Source organism: Diabrotica virgifera, chromosome 8, assembly GCF_917563875.1.
Source record: "Diabrotica virgifera virgifera chromosome 8, PGI_DIABVI_V3a".
NCBI classification, from domain to species: Eukaryota; Metazoa; Arthropoda; class Insecta; order Coleoptera; family Chrysomelidae; genus Diabrotica; species Diabrotica virgifera.
In genome coordinates this window covers 20,530,187-20,556,332 of record NC_065450.1, presented here as the reverse complement: position 1 = coordinate 20,556,332, position 26,146 = coordinate 20,530,187, and the positions used below count along the sequence as shown (strand labels likewise).

At 34.4% G+C, this 26,146-nt stretch overlaps 2 protein-coding genes across 2 annotated transcripts in view; both read left to right on the top strand.

Annotated features, from left to right (window-relative positions):
• Positions 1 to 2,264: 2,264 nt before the first annotated feature.
• Positions 2,265 to 26,146, top strand: part of LOC126890024 (DNA-directed RNA polymerase II subunit RPB2) — a 71,999-nt gene continuing 48,117 nt past the window's right edge. Inside the window, exons 1-5 of the mRNA XM_050658831.1 lie at positions 2,265 to 2,415; positions 11,064 to 11,492; positions 14,035 to 14,683; positions 17,855 to 17,974; positions 18,607 to 18,938. Of these exons, the coding sequence (XP_050514788.1) occupies positions 2,397 to 2,415; positions 11,064 to 11,492; positions 14,035 to 14,683; positions 17,855 to 17,974; positions 18,607 to 18,938 (1,549 nt within the window). The 5' untranslated portion in view covers positions 2,265 to 2,396. The remainder of the gene's footprint in view (positions 2,416 to 11,063; positions 11,493 to 14,034; positions 14,684 to 17,854; positions 17,975 to 18,606; positions 18,939 to 26,146) is intronic.
• Positions 8,574 to 10,247, top strand: LOC126890025 (uncharacterized). The gene is made up of 3 exons (XM_050658832.1): positions 8,574 to 9,007; positions 9,611 to 9,837; positions 10,105 to 10,247. Exons 1-3 carry the CDS (start codon positions 8,862 to 8,864, stop codon positions 10,194 to 10,196), a joined length of 465 nt encoding a protein of 154 aa, XP_050514789.1. The 5' UTR covers positions 8,574 to 8,861; the 3' UTR covers positions 10,197 to 10,247.

Here is a 26,146-nt window from a genome sequence, read left to right as displayed (position 1 = left end):
GATGCCACATCTCCATCTACAATGGTATAAAAAGAATACACTTTTTACCACACGTCGATATGTTATAAGGTTAAAATAATTTATTTTTGGCATAAAACATATTCAGCTACAATCCACCAATAAATTAATGTCTAATTACGCTAAAAACAAAAATAAAATGAGTTAAATATTAAATAAGTCCATAAGAGCTAATGTATTTGTAGCACCTATTCGAACACTTGCGCCTCTAGCGGCGATTGCTGAAAGTTGAATTAGAGGTTGAAAAGTTAGCCCACAAACGATGCATTGCGTTTCCACTCCTTCTTACAGGTCTCCATAGTTAAAACGTCCTGACAAAATCTGACAGCGTGTCACGTGACTGTAAGTAGAGGGGAGACGCACGGAGCCAATCACAATTTCGGTGCAGAATTAACAATAAAAAACAAAACCAAACAGGATATTCTTTAGAAAAACGGATGTAAACCCTATATTATTAAATTTTTGCCCACTGCCGGCCATATTATATCACGTGATTTGGAATGGTGTATGCCTTAGACAAGGAAAGAGACTCTCTTTCCTTGTCTAAGGTGTATGCTGTCATATAAGCAAAGATCTTAACCAAACAGCTGTTTGGCAGATCGCGGAAGTTCCAAAAATCCTTTGATTTGTGCACCAAACACCGACAAAAGTCGGTTTGTAGACCAACGCTGATCGCCAATCGCAAACTCATGCCAAGTGGTCCTGTACACGTTGGCCCAACTCCTTGGCCCAACTGATTGGCCCAACGTGTACTAGTCCCATTATACTCATAGATTTGGCCAACTCGGAAAAATAGCGTAACGCGGAGCAGTTCTGGTCGGTGGTCTATCCATCTCTACCGGCGCTTAACTTTCTCTCTCTAGCATATGATGGCCGCCGCCTGTGTGTCACTGTCGTTCCGTTACTCCCACCTCTAGGTAGATACGCTCACACTCGCACGACAGACAAAGATAGCTAAACCACCGTACTTGATATCGGCGTTACACCCAGAGATATGTAAAGAAAATAGATCAGGCTAGTCATATGCCACTCAATGCATCAGGGTGTAACGCCGATATCAAGTACGGTGGTCTAGCTATCTTTGTCTGTCGTGCGAGTGTGAGCGTATAGCGTATCTACCAAGAGGTGGGAATAACGGAACGACAGTGACACACAGGCGGCGGCCATCATATACTAGAGAGAGAAAGCTAAGCGCCGGTAGAGAGAGACAGATAGACCACCGACCCGAACTCATAGGCGTAACCAGGGGGGGTTTTGGGGGTTATAACCCCCCCATTGGGATGGACTTTTAGCTCTATACGCTTAACACCATACCCCTCAGAGACCTTCCAGTAGTTGTAACCCCCCCCCTTTCCAGTAGTTGTAACCCCCCCTTAGGATCATCCTGGTTACGCCTATGCCCGAACTGTTCCGCGTTTACGCTATTTTTCGAACTGGCCTAATCTATTCTGTTATATCTATGGTTACACCCCGATGCATTGAGTAGCATATGACTAGCCAGATCTATTTTCTTTACATATCTCTGCATATAAGTCCATAAAGTTATATATTAGCATAGAGAGAGCCTTCATTATGGGCGTCCTGACGACAAGATCTCTTCGACTTGTTTGCGCTATCTCTTTCTAACACATCGTACCGAGAAACTAAGATGACATTAGGTGGGAGTATAGGCACGGAAGAGGAGGACAACTGTCTCAGCTTAATATGCGTAAGAGTGAAACCGCACTAATCCAAAGAAAAAAGATGGTAGGTTTGTTCCAACACGACCGAGAACCGTCACGAAACGGTAACGCTTCTGCGCAGTAAACAAAATCCGTTCCAACAAAAATATGATCGTCCTTCCCACTGTTCCAACAAGAATTGTGATCTTTCGGTGACGGTTTCGTGATGATCATTTCAGTAATCGGGCAAATGCATAATGTGCTGGTTGGACTGACTTGCGCACTAGGATTTAATTCTTTAAAGTTTTTGAGCCTTTGATCGACTAGCACACAAGCTGTCACCAACAAAAATGACAAATATATGATTACCGTCATGGGACGATAACTGGGCGATACAATTACGAACATGCGCACAACAAACGGTACAAGTAGTTTCGTGACGGTTTCTGGACCGTCCAAAAGTTCATGTTGGAACAAGTGTCGTCACTTCGCTTTGAATAACACTCCCTCTATGTCAATATATACCTCTATGTATAAGTCACGTCACCACGTCACTGGTCATGTCATGTCAACCGGACTGTCAAAGTCAAATGTCAAAGCGTCAAAACTAAAATTTGCTAGCGTCAAAACTAAAATCAAAATCGGCAAACATCTGCACGAAAATAGAGTTGTGCTTCTATATTTATTTTGTAATTTTGAGTACCATAATATACTAAGATGTATGATCAAGAAGATGGTTAGTATATATTATGTTAAAATAATTTCAAATAATATTTTTACATATAAACAATTTCAATATTACACCACAAATGAAACAGTCTTCATATAGGTACCAAATCAAAATAAATATGAAATAATTTGTAATTTTCATGTGTAATTGAACTAATTGCGGACTCACTTTTACAGTGCAATGGCTATATTTAAGTATAAGAGACTAAATGTGATCATTTATTATAATCATTAGCTTCTGAAGTATGTAATATTTTTCTAGTATACATTAGCATATTATATACTTAAATATACATTTTATTTATTAATTACAGCTTATTTCTTTTATCAGACATAAGGTGATACTGATACTAGAAACATATTGTGTTACCTTCAGCACCTGTTCCCTCAACTTTATCCATAAAATTTGGATAAATGTGAATTCCTAATACTTATAGGTTTTGAAGATAATGAGTAAAATTGCTTGAAGTAAAGTTTTTACCGAGCCTCTAGTTTTCAATGTACAACTTTTAGTCAGTTTATAGTAAAGTATACCACGATAGATAAGCCATATACCAAAATTTTGGAGATCCATAAATTGAGACAATTCAGCATCTATAATACACACACCCAAAGTTATATGGAATCATCAAATCTGATATTTCTTATTATTTCGCGCGAATTTAAAAAAACTAACACACAAAGTCAAACAATATTTATTTTAAAGCAATTTAATAACAAATACAAAACAATAAAGTATTTAACAAACAAATTGAAACTGCAGTGCACGCCCTCTTAACCGACCATGATGGGACCTGGCCATAGGTCTGATAATCAAAAAGTCGGTTAAACCGAAAATCTTTAAAACCACCCTCAGAAAGACATTACATATGTAACTCTATTAAAAATATAAATATATATTTTATTATCTATAAACAAAAAAGTAGTATGTACATACATATATGTAATTAACAAAATCACTCACATGACAAATTATGAAACTTATATGAAATGTACATAATATGTATGTAAGTACATACATGTGTATGTATGAATGTAAATGAATATGAATGTAAAATGTACATACTAGAAAAGTCTGTGATTTTCTTTTGTTTTTTATGTTCCATTGTTTTCTTGAATGCGTAGTCACGCCACTTTTTAATGAACATTACATCTGCCGCTGTTGACATATTTTGTTGCTCAATGTACAGTGAAGCCAGTTGTAGAGCATTTCTCGCATCAGCATGACTAACAGTATTGCCTTCTTCATCTTCAACCTCTGCGTCTGCTTGATCTTTGTGCATAACAGCCTGTACGATTTCTTCATCTGTCAAATTTTTATTGGTCAAGTCATCATCAGCTCCAACAATCCATTCTTGACAATCCTGCAGTTGAATATCATTCGAGTCTGACAGTTTTTGCAAGTCATTCATCAAAGATGCAATATCATCTGGCTCTTCCAAAGGGGTTTCACCAGGATTAGAACTGGATTCAATCACTTTTTCTATGTTAGACCATGCTTTTCTCCAAGATTTTACGAATGTTGAACTTTGTATTTCATTAAAAGCTTTAGACGCCATCAAAATAACGTCTTTAATGTTTATGTCTATCAAAGCATCGATTAGGCCTTTGCTATCTAACTCCATTTTAGCTAAGATTTCTGAAAGTAGTTTTTTTCTATAGACATTCAATCACTCCTTGATCCATCGGTTGGATGATACTTGTTACATTTGGTGGAAGAAAAATACATTTTATTCCAGGCTCCTTTGCACTCTGAATGTTTTGAGGATGTGTTGGTGCATTATCCAACACCAAAATAGCCTTGACTGGTAACTTTAAGCTTGTTAAATATTTGCTACACTAGGACAAAATTCATTGATAAACCAATCTTTAAACACGTACATGTCCTTCCAGGCCGATCTTTGATTTTTATAGCATACTGGGAGTGAAGAAACGTTAACGTTTTTGAATGCTCGAGGTTTCTTAGCCTTTCAGATTACGAGCAGGGGGACCTTATGAGTTCCAGAGGCATTACAACAAACAGGAATAGTAATTCTCTCTTTGTTCATTTTGAATCCAGCAGCTTATTTCTCATTACTGGCAGCAAATGTTTTTACAGGCAATCGCTTAAAGTTTAGTCCAGTCTCATCCATATTGTAGACCTGTTCGGGCAGTAATTCTTCCTTTTTAATTAATTCTTGTAATTTATTTTTCCATTCGTCTGCTGCAGTTGAGTTTCCTGCAGAATCTTTCACCGCACACACTTAAAAAATGAACACCGTGACGTTTTTTCCAGCGTGCCAACCAGCCATCGCTCGCATAAAATTTTTCTCCATTCTCAAACTTACCATGTAGTATCTCAGCCTTTTCTTTTCAAATCGGCCCACTTATAGGCGTACCTTTATGATGCTCTTGCATAAACCATAACCATAATGCATCATCTACACGTTCATTAATTGGTTTCTTTAACGCACACCTAGTCAAGAGGACTTCATCAGACTCGATTTGAGTGCAATAATCTTGAATGGTTTTCTTGTTTCGGCACCAGTCTTTTACGGTTGTCACTCCTACACCTTTGAGTGCAATAATCTTGAATGGTTTTCTTGTTTCGGCGCCAGTCTTTTACAGTTGTCACTCCTACACCGAATTCGTCACTAATCGATTTTATAGAATGATGTTTTTCAAGCCGCTCTATAGCATTTAACTTGTCTTTCATCGAAACTACAACACGTTTTTGTTTAATTCCACTTATTTCGAAAAGTTCACTATGTACATAACAACAGTATGTACATATGTATAGTTAAGTTTGTAACTTGCACAAAAACTATGACGTTTAGACTCTAATACGGCAGCGAAAGATCGACTAAACTCATTAGTGGCTAACATACATGTGGTCATACGGTACGGTGCGAACGGAAATAAAATCTAATCTAAAAATAGTATCATCCAAAAAGGAGTAGGGACGGTCGGTTAAAGGGAGGTCTGTTAAGAGGGCGTCTACTGTATTTGTTTTAAAGTCAATAGCATAAAAAATTTCAATGTAAAACGAATAATGTTTAAATGGTTTTTATTTATTTTTAATTTTATTTTTATACTTATTATTGTTTTTTTTTGGTAGTCATTGTTATCACCTCTAGTCCTTATGCAAGCTTGTTTGTGTGGACACGCTCCTAATCAAATTATCAACTTTTTTTGTGGTAGGTTGCTTCATTATTTAAGAGCAGCTTGTACTAGCTGTGCAGTGTTTTGTGGATTATCTCGGCGAGCTCTAATTTTCCTTTTAAACATATCCCACAAATACTCTATATAGGGTTAAGCTCGGGAGAGCAAGCAGGCCACTCCAAACAAGGGATACCTTCTGCTTTAATGATGTCTCTAGTCACTCTAATGGTATGTGAAGGTCCATTATCATGCATGAAAATTAAATTTTCTCCCGTTCACCTCTCCAGAGTCTAACTACAGGTTATCAACATATCTGTGAGCAGTTAAAGTTTATTGGATGAAAATTATAGGAGTTTTTTTACTGATCACAATTCCTCTCCAGAACAATACACTTTCCCTTGTATATTTGTGAACAGATCTGACAGTTTTCGTTCTTGCTTGTCTTCCTCAACCTCTAAGTACACGATTTCATGGGTCATCTGATTTTACACAAATCCTAACTTTTTCTGAAAATAGCACATTTTATCAATTCCCATATTCCCAATGTTTCAGTTTTGGTGATGAAGACACCAATTTAGGCGACCAATCTTGTGCTGCCTGGATACCTCGAGAACCCATAACTGTCTCCTGCTTTATACTTCTTGACACGAACTCTTCTTATCGTTTCAACTGAAACAGTTACACCTGTAGCTTCCAAAAGTTGACTTTGTTGCTGAAGGTGAGAAATGGGTAGGTGTCTTCCAGCTGATTGGACAATTAAACGATCATGGTGAGCTGTTATTACCTTTTGGCGACTTTCCCTTGCTTTATTTTTGAGCTTCCTAGTTCCTGTTACCTAGCATAGGTTCTGGACAGAACGCCCTGTATTATTCCTAGCTCTGCAGCTATGTCCATCTAAGAACATTACTTTCTCCACAAGACCAATAATCTTTCCCCCCTGTACAGTCGGAAAAACGAAAGAATACCCATGAACAAACATATAAAACACGCTGTATTTTCCTGTCACTGTGTCACACAAAAAATTGGCCAGTGCAAGTACATGTAATAATTATTGTTACATTTACTTGCACTGGAAAATTTTCTTTGTGACACGGTGACAGGAAAATACAGGGTGTTTTATATGTTCGTTCATGGGTATTCTTTCATTTTTCCGACTGTAAGTTCTATAACCCCACATGAGACATATTTTCGTTTTTGGATGTAAAAGTTAGTTTATTTATTTTCGTTCAATTTGCAACTCAAGCAAATAACCTATACCGTACCGAGCTGTACTATCTGATTGTCTTATCAATTTGTTTATATGTTTATATAAAAACCCTTATTCCTTGCAACAATAAAAATTTTTTTCAAAAGAAATACATATTGCTTTGAAATACATGGTGATTCCATATAAGTTTGGGCGTGTGTAGATATACAATTGAGTTCCTGAATCTTTACCCATGCATCATCATTTAAAGCATACGAAATAAGTCGATGATAAGTCAGAAATTGAAATTTACTAAACGCAACAGCAAGTCACTTACTGTCACTTGCTATTGCGTTTAGTAAATTTCAGTTTCCGACTTATCATCGACTTATTTCGTATGCTTTAAATGACGACGCACGGGTAAAGATTCAGGGACTCAATTGTATAAGAACTAGACTGTTTCGGTTTCTAGCTACTAACAGAGGCGTACGGCAGGGGATAGTAAATGGTTGACCCTTCTCAAATTCTACGCAACTGGAGGAATTACTATTTTAGTGCCATTTTTAGATTCTCCAATACTTTCTACGTAAATAATATACTTCTCATTGGTAACGATAAAGTCATTAGTTTTCGAGAAGTTAAATATGAAACGGCACAGTTATTTTGATTAATTTATGGTATGATTCATATGATTAAAATTTAAAAATTATTTTTACCCAGTACTTTAAAACTATTTGGCGTATCCTTATCATACTTGGCAGAAAGTGTAGGTACTGTACACCCTACTAAATTAAGATAAATAAACGTTTCTAGCTTCTAGCAGAGGCGTACGACAGGGGATAGTGGCTGGTTGACCCTTCCCAAATTCTACGCCACTGATGAAATTGCTATTTTAGTGTAATTTTTTGATTTTTCAATACTTTTTATGTAAATAATATGCTCTTCATTCGTAACGATAAAATTATTAGTTTTCGAGATATTTGAAATTAAAAATGAAGCGACACAATATATTAACCAAAATAACCGTGTCGTTTCATTTTTAACATCAAAGATCTCGAAAACTGATGACTTTATCGTTACGAATGAAGAGTATATTAGTTTCATAGAAAGTATTGGAGAATCCAAAAATTGAACTAAAATAGCAATTCCGCCAGTGGCATAGAATTTGGAAAGGGTCAACCGTTCACTTTCACAGTACCTATACCGTTCACAGTACCTATACTTCCTGCCAAGTATGAAAAGGATACGTCGAATAGTTTCAAAATGCTGAGCAAAAATTATTTTTAAATTTTTAGATAAAACACCCTGTAACTCAGTAAGGAACCACATTTTATTTAAGTATTTTAGGTTAAATCTTCGTATTTTGTGCTAAGGTTTCTCCAGTTACGATATGGACAATTATCAATGAAATCCTGTATATATACATATGTATGTATATACGTACATATGTATTATATATGAGAAATAAATGTTTGATTATCCGTGCATTTCAATTATCCGTGCCAACGTCCGGTCCCGAGGAGCACGGATAATCGGGGTTCTACTGTATACTTATTTTTTAAATTATAATAATTTAAAAAAATTCAAGAGGAAAAAATTTCCTGTAGTTAGCTGAATACCATTTATTACAAAAAACCATAAAATCCTTTATAAAAGGTATATTTGTTAAAATCCCTATACACGGCTACATCAAGAACATAACTAGTTTTCAATCGGTTGACCGATCATCATAAGTGTTTGCTCAGAATCCAACTTTGGTGGTTAGCATGTTGGATTCTGAGCAAACACTGATGATGATCGGTCAACCGATTGAAAACTAGTTATGTTCTTGATGTAGACTCGGACAAACATAAGTTTGGGAATATGATTCAAAACTCGATGATGCGCAGTGGTTCTTGTTTACTAGCGTTACCATGGAAACGGCCAGTTTGCTGATCGCCAGTGTCGTAGTTAGAAGTGCATTACGTATCGCAGAAAGTGTTTAACTTATTGGTTTGATCGTGTTGGATATTTTATTAATAGTTTTTAGCTTAGTGTTTGGTATATTAGTAGTAGTAATTAGTGTCTTATTAAGACATTTAGTGTATCTCTAGTGTGTTAAGTTAAGTCATTAATTATTTAACAATATGCCTCATAAAAAGATAGGAATCAAAGGGCTGGGATTGAATAGCCAAGCAAAGGCAATCATTTATAATGTTACTACATTTATGGAACAAGAGGCAGCACATTTCAAAACAACCGAAAACCTGTTAATACCTTTAAGTAAATTGACGTAAGTATTGTTAATAACATTTTATTTTCTTGATATTAAAGTTACTATTATTCTTATTTTCTTATTATAATTGTATTTATGAAGTTTCATCAGATTCTTCTTCTTCTTTAGCCCATTTCTATCCACCTTTGGACATAGGCTTTCCCCAAATCTTTCCATATCTGTCTGTCCTTGGCTGCGCTTTTCCAGTGAGTTCCTGCAGCTGCGTCCACGGTCTCCTGTTTTGTATTTCAGCATTCCATCTTTTATCTTCCTGTCTCGCATTGTGGCCTGTAAATCTCCACTTTAACCCTGAATATGCTCAGTTACATTTTTTACGTTTGTTTTCTCTCTTATCCATTTGTTTGGTTTTCTGTCTTGAAGTGTTATTCCCAACATGGAATAAAACATGAATTAATACAATAGATATTTTCTGTGAGTCCTTTCTATTTTGTTTATGTTGGCCTTTGTTAATGTCCATGTTTATGAGCCATACATCCTAACAGGAAGGATGCTCTGATCAAATACACAAGTTTTTAGGCACTGTTTCTTCTTTCACGCCAATCATTTGCAATTTTTTTCGCAATATTTTCGTTTAGTAACATTTAACATTGGTAATTGTAGGGATAGGATTCTAGCAGCGACGGGTATAAGCAAAAACACCTTAACCAAAATAAGAAAAGGATGTAGAGATGTAAATAAAAATGGAGCGACTAGTTTATCTTTTAAAAGTCCAAAAAGAAAACGTTGTCGTTCCAAAAAAATTGAATTGAGCAGTGGACAAGTGAAAACCATCAAAAATATTATATACGACTTATACACCATCGAGAAAAGATCCCCTACAATTAATGGTAAATAGTTTAAAAGTTAAAAAACTATTAGTTAATGGGAAATTGATACCTATATTTGTTATGGTAAATAAAATAGAGTAAGTAAAATTATAAAACAATTGTTTGTACCCGTTTAGAACGAAATAAAAGTTTTTTCGTAAACACACTGATATAGATGCATTTTTAACAAAAATGGTAGATAGATACAATTCTTTTACAATTTTATTTACTTAAAGTATAAAAGAAGATTTACTTTCCAAATATTTTAACGATTTCTATTTATTTAAGGTATCTATCAAAAACTAAAGAACAAACAAATGGAATTTCCAGGGTCAAAGGAAACATTAAGGAAAACGATAATTGGATTAGGCTTTAGGTAACATAGTAAAAGTAATTATTCAGCTTAAAAAATAAAATTGTATAATGGATAATGTATTTTAAATTGATATTTTGTTGACATCGTTTTAGTTGAACTTTCTACAATTTACAGTTATGAAGAATGTTTTTTCAAAAGTACCAAGTATTTATAATCGATAATTTGTTTAGATTTCGATTTCCGAAAAACTTCAAATTCCGGAATAGATATCTTAGAACCATCCGAAAAATCGTAATTAAAACTTTGTTTAGAATCATTGTTTAGAAAATAAATACATTAGAATTAGTAAAAATAAACACTTGTTTAATTTTTTTTATAGTTGAAATCCTTCCTTCCTTCCTTCCTGATAATGTTATTAAATAATTGTAAATATTGAGAAATTTGTCATATATTAAAGTACTCCTAATATTTTGCTCATTATTTTATCAAATGCAACTGATTATAAGCTTCATAATTATTAAAAACTATGAAAATAAAAAGAAACAAATTCATTCTTCGCTTTAATTAAATATAATTTAGGTGCTATTATAATTTACTTATAAAAATTTATTTCAAATCTGCCTGTTTTAACAAATATACCTTTTATAAAGGATTTTATGGTTTTTTTATAATCATTTGACCCATATCTAGTTTTTATTTTTATTTTGGACTTTGTAAATATAGAAAATTCTCGTCGAGAATGTTCTCTTCTTACATCACTAATCACACAAACAAACAAACTTTTATAGTTATATTAAAGTATTTATAGTACAGTCAAAATAAAAGTTTGGTTCGTTTTTTAATACATTGCTAAAAAATGGGCAAAAATTTGGTTTATGAAGGACTGTCATGATGTTTTATTTATGCAACTAACATATTTAATTTTGTTTAGATCAATTTGACGATGAAGATACAGAAGAAATCAGTGGAGAACTCTGGCAGGAAGCCTGCTGGATTGTTATTAATGCCTACTTTGATGAAAAAGGTTTGGTACGGCAGCAGTTGGATAGTTTTGATGAATTCATTCAAATGTCTGTACAGAGGATCGTTGAAGATTCCCCACAGATAGATCTACAAGCAGAAGCGCAGCATACATCTGGGGAAATCGAAACCCCACCTCGATATTTGCTGAAGTTTGAACAGATCTATCTTTCAAAACCTACCCATTGGGAGAAAGACGGTGCCCCATCTCCTATGATGCCTAATGAAGCTAGATTAAGAAATTTGACTTATTCTGCTCCTCTTTATGTAGATATAACAAAAACAATTGTGAAAGAAGGAGAGGATCCTATAGAAACTCAACATCAGAAAACTTTTATAGGTAAAAACAAGTTAGCAAAAAGTTTTTTTTATATGTAAAATCTAGTACAGTACACAGATTCTAAAGGTACCGGTGGGGGATGGCGCCTATGTACAGTATTAGAGTCGGTGTATGAGAGAAAGTAATCAAAATACCTAATAAAATAACACATTTTATATTATTTGTTATTTCATTATTTCGAATACTTTCTCATACACCGACTATAATACTGCGCATAGACGCCATCCCCTACAGGAACGTTTAGAATATGTGCACTGTTTAACATTTAAGAATCATTATATTAAATACCATGTATTTTAATTATCGCCCATGTTGAAATGTGTATTTTAAACAAATCTTAAAAGTTTCACTGCTATAGTATCCTTTTTGTATATTAATTTTGTTTACATAATCACAAATTATGATTATTTGATTAGACTACAATTCTCTCTTTATCTCACTAAGTCGTAATTTTCTAGTTTATTTTACTTATCTATTATTTCTTTTCTTCCTGTTATTATTAAGAAGATCATCACATATTACCCAAGTTTATTCCGATTAAAACAGAACATAGCAGTTAATACATTATGTGTATCTGAACTGCATTTGAAATAGTCGACCAGTTTAAAAGTTCGACACGACACCATAAAGTAGGTCCTTCTCCTCGTCTTCTTTATCTTCAGTGGGAGCATGAATATTGACGATACTGTAGTTGAAGAATTCAGATTCTACATATTTCTGGACTTATTGAGTCGAAAGCTATGACCGATTATTTGACGTATTTGTTCAGTATGAGTCCCACACCAATATAATGATTGGTTTTATATCCGCTTTAGTATAAGTCTATTATATGTTTTTTCTAAACTGCCACTACCTATCCACCTTATTTTATTAGTTAAGTCATCGACAAAAAGACTGTCCGGCTGGTTGTTCTGAAGTTTCCATAACAGCTGTTGGTAGCGCTGTTGCTGATATAAAATATGATCCCTATTCCCTTTGAAATATAATAGTTAATACCATTACCATGTTAAATGTTATTGGTTATTCATATCTTGGAGTTCTGACACTGTATGTCTGTATATCGAATAAATTTAGTTTATTTAATTTCTTAAAGTTGGTTGTCTATGTGAAAAAAAATAAAAAGATACTAAAGTCGTAACTTACAGATAAACTACAGTGCGTTCATAAAGTAACGCATAAATTCAGTATTTCGTAAACCGGCGACTTTAAGGAAAAATCCCGAAACAGGTAGATTTTTATTTTTAAATTACGATTTTTTGGCGTACCTATATCATACTAGTGACGTCATCCATCTGGGCGTGATGACGTAATCGATGATTTTTTTAAATGAGAATAGGGGTCATATGATAGCTCATTTGAAAGGGTTTTTAATTCTCTATTTACTCCTATAAACATTAACATAATTATTTATACAGGTTGTCCAAAAAATGTTTTTTTAAATTAAATTAATTGGCACAAAAAGGTTAATTTTTCGCTTAAACGTAATGTTCAAATTTCCAAGAGGCAGGTGGGCGGCAGTAGGTCTGGATCCCGCGTATGAAAAAAAAGTTGATTAATAGCAAGCTGAAAATTTGTTAAAAGCTTAAGGGTGTCTAGTCGGATAAACTTTGATATATGGGAACACTGGAACAGGGGCAGTTTTAATTGTGGAACAGGTTAAAAATTTGGAACGGTCACACCACGAAAACGGCACATTTATTTTGTCCGACAGAACAGACTTAAACTCTCCGAACATAGATTAAACTCTCATGCAAAAATCAGACTGCTATTTATCACCTGTCATAATTCCTGTCATTTGACATATTCTATATGTTCCACTCATTAAAACGCCCATTTGGTGATAAATAGCAGTCTGATTTTTGCATGAGAGTTTAATCTATGTTCGAAGAGTTTAAGTCTGTTCTGTCGGACAAAATAAATGTGCCGTTTTCGTGGTGTGACCGTTCCAAATTTTTAACCTGTTCCACAATTAAAACTGCTCCTGTTCCAGTGTTCCCATATATCAAAGTTTATCCGACTAGACACCCTTAAGCTATTAACAAATTTTCAGCTTGCTATTAATCAACTTTTTTTTCATACGCGGGATCCAGACCTACAGCTCTAACATTGAATTTAAGCGAAAAGCCATATTTATTTGTCAAATAAATATGTTTTTCCTGTTTTCTGACGACAGTAAAATGAATTTTGAATTAAATAAGTTACATACATTCTTCTTTTTGTCTCAATTAATTTAATTAAAAAAATTTTTTGAACATCCTGTATAAATAATTATGTTAATGTTTATATTAGTGAATAGATAATTAAATACCCTTTCAAATGAGCTATCACATGACCCCTGTTCTCATTTAAAAAAATCGTCAATTACGTCATCAAGCCCAGATGGATGACGTCATTAGTATGATATATATTCCAAAAAATTGTCATTTAAAAATAAAAACCGATCTGTTTCGGGATTTTTTCGTAAAGTTGCCGGTTTATGAAATAATGAATTTATGCGTTACTTTATGGACGCACTGCATATAATTTATTATTTATATTTTAGGTAAAATTCCCATTATGTTGAGGTCAACATACTGTCTGCTCAGTGGATTAACAGATCGTGATTTAACAGAATTAAACGAGTGTCCCTTAGATCCTGGCGGATATTTCATAATTAACGGTTCTGAAAAAGTATTAATTGCTCAAGAGAAGATGGCAACTAACACAGTATATGTATTTTCAATGAAAGACGGAAAATATGCGTACAAATCTGAAATAAGATCTTGTCTTGAGCACAGCTCTCGGCCAACATCAACTCTGTGGGTAAATATGATGGCTCGTGGTGGCCAGGCCATCAAAAAAGCTGCTATTGGTCAACGTATTATAGCTATTCTTCCATACATCAAACAAGAGATCCCTATAATGATAGTTTTCAGAGCTTTAGGGTTTGTAGCAGACAGAGATATTCTAGAACACATTATTTACGATTTCGACGATCCAGAATTGATGGAAATGGTAAAACCTTCGTTAGATGAAGCTTTCGTAATTCAGGAACAGAATATTGCTTTGAATTTCATCGGAGCGAGAGGTGCCAGGCCGGGAGTAACTAAAGAAAAGCGTGTGAAATATGCTAGAGAAATTTTACAAAAGGAAATGTTGCCTCATGTTGGTGTATCCGATTTTTGTGAGACTAAAAAAGCTTATTTTCTTGGGTAAGTTATTTTTTTATATAAAAGTCATTAAAAATAAAAAATCTATGAGGAAAATAAAATTCCTGTAGCTGGCTGTATTCGATAAATCAAAAAAATACTGGATCCTTTGTAAAAGGTATATTTAAAAGATCCTAATAAGGGTTACATCAAATTAACAAAACGTTTTCGGATTAAAAAATCCATGATCAGTGTTAAAAGCCCTAAAATAATAAGTATAACCTAATTAATTAAGGAAAAATGTTTTAAAAAGTTGACTTAGATTAAAAATGGCCAGAGGTCATACTTATAATAGCATGCACGCGTGAGCGACTAAAATGTTATGGGTAAAACCCTTTAAATGTTACAGATTATTAAATGGCACTACATATTGTTGATAATAATGTTGTAAATATTCCTGGATATTACCCAGGGTAACATAGGACTCTAACCCACGTGGATGTAATGTGAAAGGGATGAACCTCACATATTGAGAGTTAATTAAAGGTAAAGGAACTTTAGAAGTATGTCACAGACAAGCTGTCAATGTAATATTAAAAACTTTTATGAACGTTTCTCATAGCTTATCGATCAGACAACTTTTCAATCATAACAATTGTAACAGAACACACTGTTCATCATTCATGGTCCAACATCACAATATACTTTGTCACCCAACTTCCCCCTTTCACTTCACTCCTCCCTCTTAATCAATAACTGTTCATCATTCATGGTCCAACATCACAATATACTTTGTCACCCAACTTCCCCCTTTCACTTCACTCCTCCCTCTTAATCAATAACTTGGTATCGTACAAAACAACACATATTGTTTCTATTAATCCAGATATCTTTCAACTTAGAAAACCCATTATATCTTCCATCCTTCCTCCTTTTTCATCCATTTATTTTCAGGCAATTTGAAGTTGAGTCTTTTGGGTGCTCAGTCACATTAAGTGGTTTTAGTCTCATTCTCATTCACACATAACAACAAAATTTCTTTAGCCAAACGAAATACGCCATCTTTCTCCATTTTTGTTGGGTTCACTTGCATTTAACAAAATAGATCAAATTTGCAGTCATCAAAACACTCACACTAATTAATATCTTAGAATTGTGCATTTATGTACACATTAAACAGATTCTGATGTCCTAGACGTTTTAACGTAAAATATCTTAATAATAATTCTAGGTATATTTTTCCACATTATAATCCTAATAACGACAAGTAATGTTGACTGCATAACTACCTGCGACCTAAATATCATGTCTTCCTTTGCATCTATTTAATCATTGCATATTTCACAGTTTTTTACATGTAGGTTCAAATAATTATTAACCCCAACATATGGATATTTGATACTGATATTTTCAATATCAATATAAACTTTAAATTCTTTGGCTGAAGTAACAATATAACAGTTCATAACGTTACATTGACAGCTTGTCTTTAACATACTTCTCAAGTTCCTTTACCTTTAGTTGACATTCAATTCTCAATATGTGAGGTTCATCCCTTTCACATTACATCCACGTGGGTTAGGGTCCTATGTTGCCCTGGGTAATATCCAGGAATATTTGCAACATCCAATATTATTATCAACAATTTGTAGTACATACCATTTAATAATCTGTAACATGTAACACCAAATAACATTTTCGTGGCTCAAGCATTCATGCTATTGTAAGTATGATCTTTGGCAATTTTTAACCTTAGTCAACTTTTTAAAACATCTTTCCTTAATTAATTAGGTTATAATTATTATTTTCAAGGAATTCACATATCTTGGATCGCTAGTAAGCTCAATAAACACGACAAGCGATGAAATAAAAAGACGCATAGCAATAGCAAACAGAACTGTTCATAGTCTCCATAAACATTTAAAAAATAAAACTATAAAACGTGCTCAATATATACAAGACCTTAATAAGACGGGTTTTGATATATGGAGCTGAAACGTGGACCCCATCTCAAAGTGATGAAAGACTTCTTGGTATTTTTGAGAGAAAAATTCTTAGAAATATTTTTGGGGCAGTAAATGAAAGTGGGCTATGGCGTCGAAGATACAACTGTGAACTGTATCAGTTATACACCGATCCAGATATTGTGAAATTCGTTAAAGGGCAGAGACTTAGATGGGCTGGATACATTGCTAGGATGTCAGACCACGAATACACTAAGAGATTAACATTTTCAAAACCAGAGGGCACAAGAAGTAGAGGACGACCACGAAGAAGATGAATTGATGATGTGGAGAAGAAGACCTAAAAATTCTATGAGTCAGAAGATGGAGGGAAGTTGTCAGGAATCGACAGGAGTGGCGACTTCTTTGTGAGCAGGCCAGGTTCCACAACGGATTGTCGAGCCACTTATGATGATGATTATTATTTTGGGGCCTTTAACACTGATGATGGATTTTTTAATCCGAAAACGTTTAGTTAATGTGATGTAACCTTTATTAGGATCCAGTATTTTTTTCATTAAAAATTCTTTATAAAAGGTATACCTAACATTTTCGGAACAATTCTGGGTGAAAACCCTTTAAATTGTGTAAAGTTGTTATAATATTACATGGTTATAGTTAATACACTCCCGGACAAAATATTGCATATTTTGACACTAACGTGTGAAATAAAACTTTTTGTGCTGTCCCCAGTGTCATAGGAATAGGATTTCTTTTCCGAAGGCGATGTTTTGAAGTATCATAAAAATCTTATAATCGGATTTAAATTTAATATGGGCCATATGGTGGCCAATATAATTTTTATATCGAATCTCATCAAGGTAAGTATTCACTATTCTACCGAGATGAATAAGACCTGCGTCATGGTGCATTAACATGAATTTGTTATCCAATATAGCTGGCAGATGGCAAAACATGATCTTCTAAAATGTTTTTAATGCACATATCAGCTGTCATTCACCCAATCACCTCCACAAGTTAGGTATCTCATTTCCAAGAAATACCCATTGTTATCTCATGTCTGTCAGGAAATATTCAAGAATAAATAAAATAAAAGTTTAACTTTGACACCCTGTATTTCGGGTATTATCAACTTTGGTACTAAGGTAAGTTAGCTTAAATCGACCTATTTTATGCTCAGGAATCTATGGTTAAGCTATGGCCCATTCTTTACCAAACACCCTGTATATTGAGGATTTTATTTAAATATGTATATACTTTTTGATTTTAGATATATGGTACATCGACTTTTGCTGGCTGCACTCGGACGTCGAGAGTTAGATGACAGAGATCACTACGGAAATAAGAGACTCGATTTGGCTGGACCATTATTGGCTTTCCTCTTCAGAGGGTAATCTTTTTAAAATTTCAAAATCAAGTTTTTTTTAATAAAATATTTTTCAAGTTTTTGGTATCGCTCAGAGGTCAGAACAACGAAATTTTTAACAAAAATGGGTGAAAATCAATATATTTATTATTGTTAAACAAAAAATATCTCGACAGCGTTACATCACGAAATGTCTAAAGCAAATCTATGCAAAATTTGAGGTGGATCTGTCAAGCAGTTTTTGAGTTACAATGTCCACCGCTTTTGAAAAAAGTAGTTTTGGGAAAAACGCGTTTAAAATTTTGATAACTTTTATTTTCACTCTCTTTTTTGTCTGTTAAAAGTAATAAAATGTCTGTCATAAAGTGATGCACACGGGAGTATGTTTTTGAATCGCGCAGTAATTTACCAGAGAGAATGGGAACAGTCGTTTCTCAACGTTTCTCACTACGCTCAAGCGTGCTGGCTCGAAACCGCTGCAAAACGGGTCGAAGATAGGGATATTCAACATGCTGTAATACAACTTTACTCCGACCAATCTGAAATTTTCAGAGAGTATTCTTGAAATTATGTTGTACTTTCATTTAAAATGATAAAAAAAATTGAAAATTTCAAAATTTCCAAACTATACATTCTTCTTAAAATATCACTTTTAGGCTTTTCAAGAACCTAATGAAAGAAGTTCGTATGTATGCCCAGAAGTTTATCGATAGAGGCAAAGATTTCAATCTGGATCTGGCCATCAAAACCAAACTAATAACGGACGGTCTGAGGTATTCTCTCGCTACTGGAAACTGGGGTGACCAGAAAAAAGCCCATCAAGCAAGAGCTGGCGTGTCCCAGGTATTGAATCGTCTAACTTTCGCATCGACGTTGTCACATTTAAGGCGTGTCAATTCTCCAATTGGACGAGACGGTAAACTAGCCAAGCCTCGACAGTTGCATAATACGTTGTGGGGAATGATTTGCCCTGCTGAAACTCCAGAAGGTAAGTAATAGTAACAAAAAGGTTCTCAAACTGTTTTCGTTTCGCACGTTTAAGTTAAATATTATGTTTGTATGGGTTTACACCACAATTGACACGCCATGAAAGTTACATTTTATTATTTTGTGCTTAAGGTTTCGATTTCTCACTCTGGAAATCGTTTTCAAAAACATTATTTTAAAATTCTGCTATTATTATAACCAGAGGCGGATCTAGAAATTGGCCTTGGGGGGGAACTTTCAATGAAACACCAACCAAAAGACATATCCCTGTATTTTCCTGAGGGGCTGTCCTTTAATAACGTGAGGCTCGAAAGGGGGGCTGGGGTCCATAAAAAAGCACGAAACATCACAGGGGGGTGTAGTAATACATCACGTGTATTTATTTTTTCGTCACACGTGTTCAAAAATCGAAAGCGGCATTGGTGTGACTGATAAAAAAAATTAATTTTTCATTCATAATATTCTACAATACAACACGACAATAATTTTATTTCCTTTCACCCAAATTTCTATAATAAATAGTTTTATTAATATTGGATGTTAATGTTAAAAGCGACATTGGATACCTACTCTTCATGGTAAATTATCTTAAAATCTTAAGATAAGAAGGGACACTTGTGAAGTGTTTTGTTCCTTACCATGTGTTTCCACTAGAAATACGGCGACCCTGTCGCCGTCTCCTATTTTATTTATGAGGTTTTAGTCTGTACATGATTACCTATTATCTGATGAATTGGTAGTCTTGTCAGTTATTCTGTTCTTTTGGCACTGAATACATGGCTAAACAGGGTTGCTAGGACAGTTTTAATTCTTCAGTAGTTTTAATTTTGTATACTAAAATTAGATGATACTTATAGATACGTGTATTTTATAAATACCTAAAAATAGATTTTTTGTAGATACTTAAAACTACACGTGATAATGGGGGGGGGGGGTGGTTAGCCTTAAACCTCACCATGTACCTATCACCAAGGGGGTGGGGGGTTAAAAATGCCAAAAAAAACATCACGTGATTAATGGACGGCCCCTAACTAGTGTGTTTATTGGGGTGAACTTGTCTGTCTGTGGTTTAAGTTTCATGTCAGCTAATATATTTTTATGTTTCAACAATCTTTAACTTTGGACCTTGTTAGGGGGGAAATTTCCCCTTTTTCCCTCCCCATAGATCCGCCACAAATTATGACCAATAGTTGTTTTGGCGATTTTAGAATAAAAAGAATAAAAACGGAACATCGACTGACCAAAGAAGTAAACGTGTCAGCAGAAAATTTAAGGCAGAAAAATCAGGCAGAAAATTTCCGGCATCATAATTTTCCCCCACATAATCCCTTGTAATACTGAAACAGAACCTCATATAATTTTTTCTGTATCTGTCCCAGTTTTGCACTAATCAACCTCGCAAAACATTTTTTTTTAATTTTTCATTGGATCCAATAACTAAACTTTTGATATACCTAATTTTTCGGAATGGGACGTTTCGATGCCGCCGGTTCATCGCCAGTCCATTTCATCGCCGTCATATCTCGCATTTCCTAGAATTCCTAGTTAATACTAAAAATAACTAATAATTGTAACTGTCGAAAATTCGGAAATATATCAGATAGCGATTAATTGACTGGCGATTAATCGGCCGGCATCGGCATCGAACTGGCGGCATCGAAACGGCGGCGATGAAACGTCCTAGACCCCTAATTTTTAATTCAATGACAACAACTATGATATTAAACACACAAATAACCAATATCTTAAACAACAGTGAGTACTCTACTGGAATATAAAACACCAAGGACACCGCACACATCTTATGGAAAATATAATGTCACTCAAATGAAATAAAATTTACATGAATAGATTCGTCGCGAATTTACGATAATTTCTTATTATTGCGCCAACTCTGTATTTTGAATAATAAGGGCTTACATTGATAAAAATAAACCTAAAATCAAATGGAAATGTACGTGTGTCAAAGGGAGAAAAAAGATTTTGTAATTCGCTTACTCCATAAATCTTCCTGAGGGATTAAGGCAGAGGCTTACTCTTATCTTATCCTATTATTATTGATAATTGAGTAGGTATAATTTGGTCAGTTGTATCGCCTCTAATCGGCTTAAGCTAATGGTGAATAGACTGTTTTCAATAGCCGCTAGACTAATATTGTTTATGAATGCCAGTTTTATGGACTTCAGAATGCGATTTCGATAAACTATAATTACAATTAACGCCCTAATTAAGCAAAATTCAGAGTTGGCACAATGGTATCAAATGAGTGAAATTTTGGGACGAATCTATTCATGTAGATTTTTTTTCATTTGAGTGACCTTATATTTTCCATAAGATGGGTGCGGTGTCCTTTACACAATAGACCAGTAAGGATCTGTTTTTAGGTGGATGTGAGAGGTGGCATTCAGATTTTTGCGGATAAAGTTAGGTGATAACTTCGTTAATAATAATTGATTTATGCTCCTTCTCAAATATGGCCGGAACATTAATAAAAAAATTCAAATATTTAAAAATTTCGAATAACATCGATTTTTTTCTACATTTTTTGTTTATAACTTTAAAACGATTCATTTTGGAACAAAGTCGTATATGAATAAAACAAAGATAATTAAATTTTCTATCAGATGCGATTGGTTAAAAATGTCTTAATTTATCACCCTTGCTGCAAAATAGCAATAAATATAAAATAAGGGGGCAAAACAAGCCTGTCCTTATTCAATGATTTTCCATCACTTAGGTTACATTTGGAATCTTTCTAATTCGCTTAGAAAATGTTTGTAATGTGCTAAAACCGTACACCAAATTTCATTAAAATTGACTTACTAGATTTTGAATAATAATTTTTCAATCTAAACTTTTTTTAAAAAATTAAAATTTTTTAAAATCTTGCACAACAAAAACTAGAACATACAAATATTTGTCAATTTTTTTACATATAAAGAAGCACTCCACCTATCTAATGCACTTTACAGAATTGAAATCGGATTATTTAAGGAGCCTCGTGCTGTGGCCAGGAGGGGTGCTACACGCTCCTTTATTTAGATGGACTTACCCAAGATTTTTATGTATTTTTTGACCCGTAGAACACGATTTTTTTGGGTAACAGTTGATCCGGATGTCGATAAGATTGTTATAAACAAAGAACTTGAGGAATTACATAACATCGATTTTTCGCAAAATAAAACATTTTTTTTGTATTTCTTGGGTAATTCTAAGCAAAAAATGTTCTTTTTTCGAGTTTTTTCGTAGGATGCATAGTTTTCGAGATAAACGCAGTGGAACTTTCAAAAAATCGAAAAATTGAAATTTTTGAACGCCAATAACTTTTGATTAAAAAATAAAATAGCAATTCTGCTGACAGCATTTGGAAGTTTAAGTCAAATTATACCGGTTTTAATTATTTGCATTGCTAAAAATTATTTTTTTATTATTAAACAAAGCTATTTGTTTATCAGCCAAAAACTTATTTATAAGTTTAAAACATTGCTGAGGCCCCTTAAATAATCCGATTTTAATTCTGTAAAGTGTATTGCGGAAATCCTAATCGAGCTAGTAGCAGCAGCAGAACGAATAGGGTTACATATAAATCGAAATAAAACCAAATTCATGGCAACTAACACAAACACAAGAGCTGGAAATGTTGACGCAGATCTAATCATCAATGACCAAAACTTCGAAGTGGTCAAAGAGTTCATATATCTAGGGACATCGGTTAACCCCAATAATAACACATCAGGGGAAATAAAAACACGAATAATAATTGCAAACAGGTGTTATCATAGTCTATCAAAGTACTTAGCTAACAAACGTCTGTCTCAAAAAACTCGTATAAGGCTGTATAGAACATTGATAGTCCCCGTTCTCACATATGGATCAGAGGCATGGACGCTAACTAAAACGGATGAATCCGCTTTATCGATTTTTGAAAGAAAGGTGCTACATAAGATATTCGGAGCGGTCTGTGAGAACGGAATATGGAGGCGTAGATATAACTTTGAACTTCAGAATATCTACAAGCATACGTTTGGTGGAAAAGATATTGTCACTATAATTAAGCGAAACCGCCTACAGTGGGCAGGACATGTAGCCCGGGCCCCTGAATCGAACATGATAAAAAAGATTCTAACAGCGCAACCCGTGGGAATGAGAAGACGGGCTAGACCAAAGCTGAGGTGGATGGACGGGGTAACACAAGATGCCGAGAAGATCGGAGTCGGCATCGGCAACTGGAAAATGCAAGCAAGGGACAGAACAGAATGGCGTAGAAAGCTTGAGAAGGTCGACGCCCTCTAAGGGCTGTAGCACCAAGATGATGAAGATGAAAGTGTATTAGATAGGTAGAGCACCTCTTTATATGTACAAAAATTAGCCAACTTCTAAATGGTCTACTTTTTGTTCAGAAAGATTTTAAAAAATTTGAACTTTTTTAAAAACATTTAGATTGCAAATTTATTATGCAAAATCTATTGGGCCGATTTTAATGAAATTTGGTACACGGTTTAAGTATGTTACAAATAATTTCCTAAGCGAATTACTAAGGTTCTAAGTGCCACCAAAGTGGTGGTTAAAAACATTAAATAACAACAGGCGTATTTTACCCCCTTATTTTGTATTTATTGCTATATTGCAGAAAAAGTAATACGTTAAGACATTTTTGACCAGTCGTATATCATACAAAATTCAATTATCTTTATTTTATTTCTCTACGACTTTGTTCCAAAACGAATCGTTTTAAAGTTATAAGCAAAGAAAGCAGAAAAAAAATCGACGTTTTTCGAAATTTTTAAATATTTTAATTTTTTTATTAATATTCCGGATGTGCAGTTGACCCACTACATGGTAAACATCAGCCATTGTTTGTCGAGTACTAATACCTCAAAAATAGTGAATTAGCATCGTTTAAAAATAGTGAAAGTGGTTCAGCAAGAACATTACACTATCCACTAGCTGGGTAAGTGTTTGCCAAATTCAAAGTGTCCAAATAGACTATTAATTAGAATTAGTATTACACAAAGACTATATAGACTTTTTATCAGCAATTTATTTTCAAATGTTTTTATTTTATTATTCTTGGGTGCGACTCAATTGCACTAGACAAGAAATATTAATCATCCATTTATAAAAATGTTTTTGGCTGGAAATGGGAACGGATCCGGTCCAGTCAACAATATATATAATGCACAAATGAATCAACCCTCAAATACAATGATACCAATGCAACCAAATCATCAATATATGCAACAACACAACTCTGTATCAGCAGACATGATGCACTATTATCAAAATCAATTCCCACCTCTTCCAAATATGTACACTCATCCATCTAATTTCCAAAATTTATCCTTACCTCAAATGAGCCAAAACTCAGTTCCTCCGCAGCCAGAGATACACTCAAAAACTTTCGAAGAAGGAATAGATTATTCCCTACCGTCCTCATCAAGTGACGATGAAAACATGGAAAGTGATGCAAATGTTTGTCCGTGGCAACAACTAAAAGAGTCGAGATCAAAAAGAAAACGTAGAAAAATAGCAGAAACTACTGAGCAAGGTGCTTCAGTAAGCACATCTAATAGGTTTCAAACTCTCTCAGAAGAAAACGCAGATACAAACCAAATCCATACCAGTAAAAGAAACGATGACAACCCAAATACCCAAACGAAAGATCCCAAGCCGCCCCCTATTTATGTTTACGGAGTAATAGACTACAAAGCAATGACTGACTCTATAGCGCAAGTTACTGAAGATGAAACATATTATACTACCACTCTTCCTGAAAATGTTGTTAAAATAAATGCCAATACACCTGATTCTTATAGGAAAATAATAAATTACATGAGAGAAGAAAAAATAGTACACCATAGCTATCAACTCAAACAAGAAAGAGCATATAGAGTCGTCCTAAGAGGTTTACACCATTCTATACCCTTAGAGCAAATAAAATCTGAATTATTAAGGCAAGGCCACACAGTCAGAAATGTTTTAAACATCTGGCACAGAGTAACAAAAGAGCCCCTACCATTATTTTTCGTCGATTTGGAACCAAAAAACAGCAATAATAAAGTTTTTAATGTGGAATTTATATACAATACCAGAATTAGAGTAGAAGCTCCGAAACACAAGAACACCATTGTGCAATGCACTCGATGTCAGGCATACGGACACTCTAAGTCATACTGTTATAAACCTTATAAATGTGTTAAATGTGGAGGATCACACGACACCAAAAGTTGCACAAAGCCGAAAGACACACCTGCAACATGTACTCTTTGCAAGGGCAACCACCCAGCGAACTATAATGGCTGCACTGTTTATCGAGACTTATTAAAAGCAAAGAACAGGAATAACGACACAACTGGACCTAGAAACACACAAAGATACATAAATCCCAATCCAGCACTGCACCAAATGACTCAACAATATGCGCAAAATGGAATCAATTATGCTCAAGTAACCTCAGGAAACATCAACAGACCAAATAATGGTGAAGATTTAACACACATGATGACAAGCTTCTGAAATGAATTCAAAAATCTATTTAATCAACTTCTGAACCAAAATAGCATGATCCTGAACATGCTAACAACAGTCATTAGTAAAATAACGAATTAATGGCTCCATCAATTAGAATAGCCGCCTGGAACGCCAACGGGCTACCAAACCATGTACAGGAAATCACAGCATTTTTAAAAGTAAATAAATTAGATGTTCTTCTCATCTCAGAATCACACTCAACCGAAAGAACTGTAGTAAAAATCCCTTTATACACAACGTACCTTACTCATCATTCTGATGGAACTGCTCACGCAGGAACAGCAATTATTATTAAATCTTCTATTAAACACTATTTCCTACAAAATTACGCCACACCTAAAATACAAGGAACCATACTAAAAATAGAAACATTTACATGGCCACTTGCAATTGCAGCAATTTACTGTCCTCCTAGACACTCCATATCAATTGAAGAATACGAGGCCTTTTTTCAAGAACTAGGACCCCGATTTATAGCAGCTGGAGACTGGAACGCCAAACACACCGTATGGGGATCGAGGCTTATAACACCAAAGGGTCGAAATTTATTGGCGTGCTCGCAGAGAAATAATTTAAACTTCCTTTCGACAGGTCAGCCAACGTATTGGCCGACCGATCAAAATAGGATTCCTGACCTGCTAGACTTTGCCGTTATCAAAGGTATCTCAAATATACATT

Excerpts from the sequence above, each read along its gene's own strand:
- LOC126890025 (XM_050658832.1), top strand. The coding sequence starts at position 8,862 with ATGCCTCATAAAAAGATAGGAATCAAAGGGCTGGGATTGAATAGCCAA. Across the intron at positions 9,008-9,610 it reads ATACCTTTAAGTAAATTGAC|GGATAGGATTCTAGCAGCGA; the intron begins GTAAGTATTGTT and ends TGGTAATTGTAG. Across the intron at positions 9,838-10,104 it reads AAGATCCCCTACAATTAATG|GTATCTATCAAAAACTAAAG; the intron begins GTAAATAGTTTA and ends TATTTATTTAAG.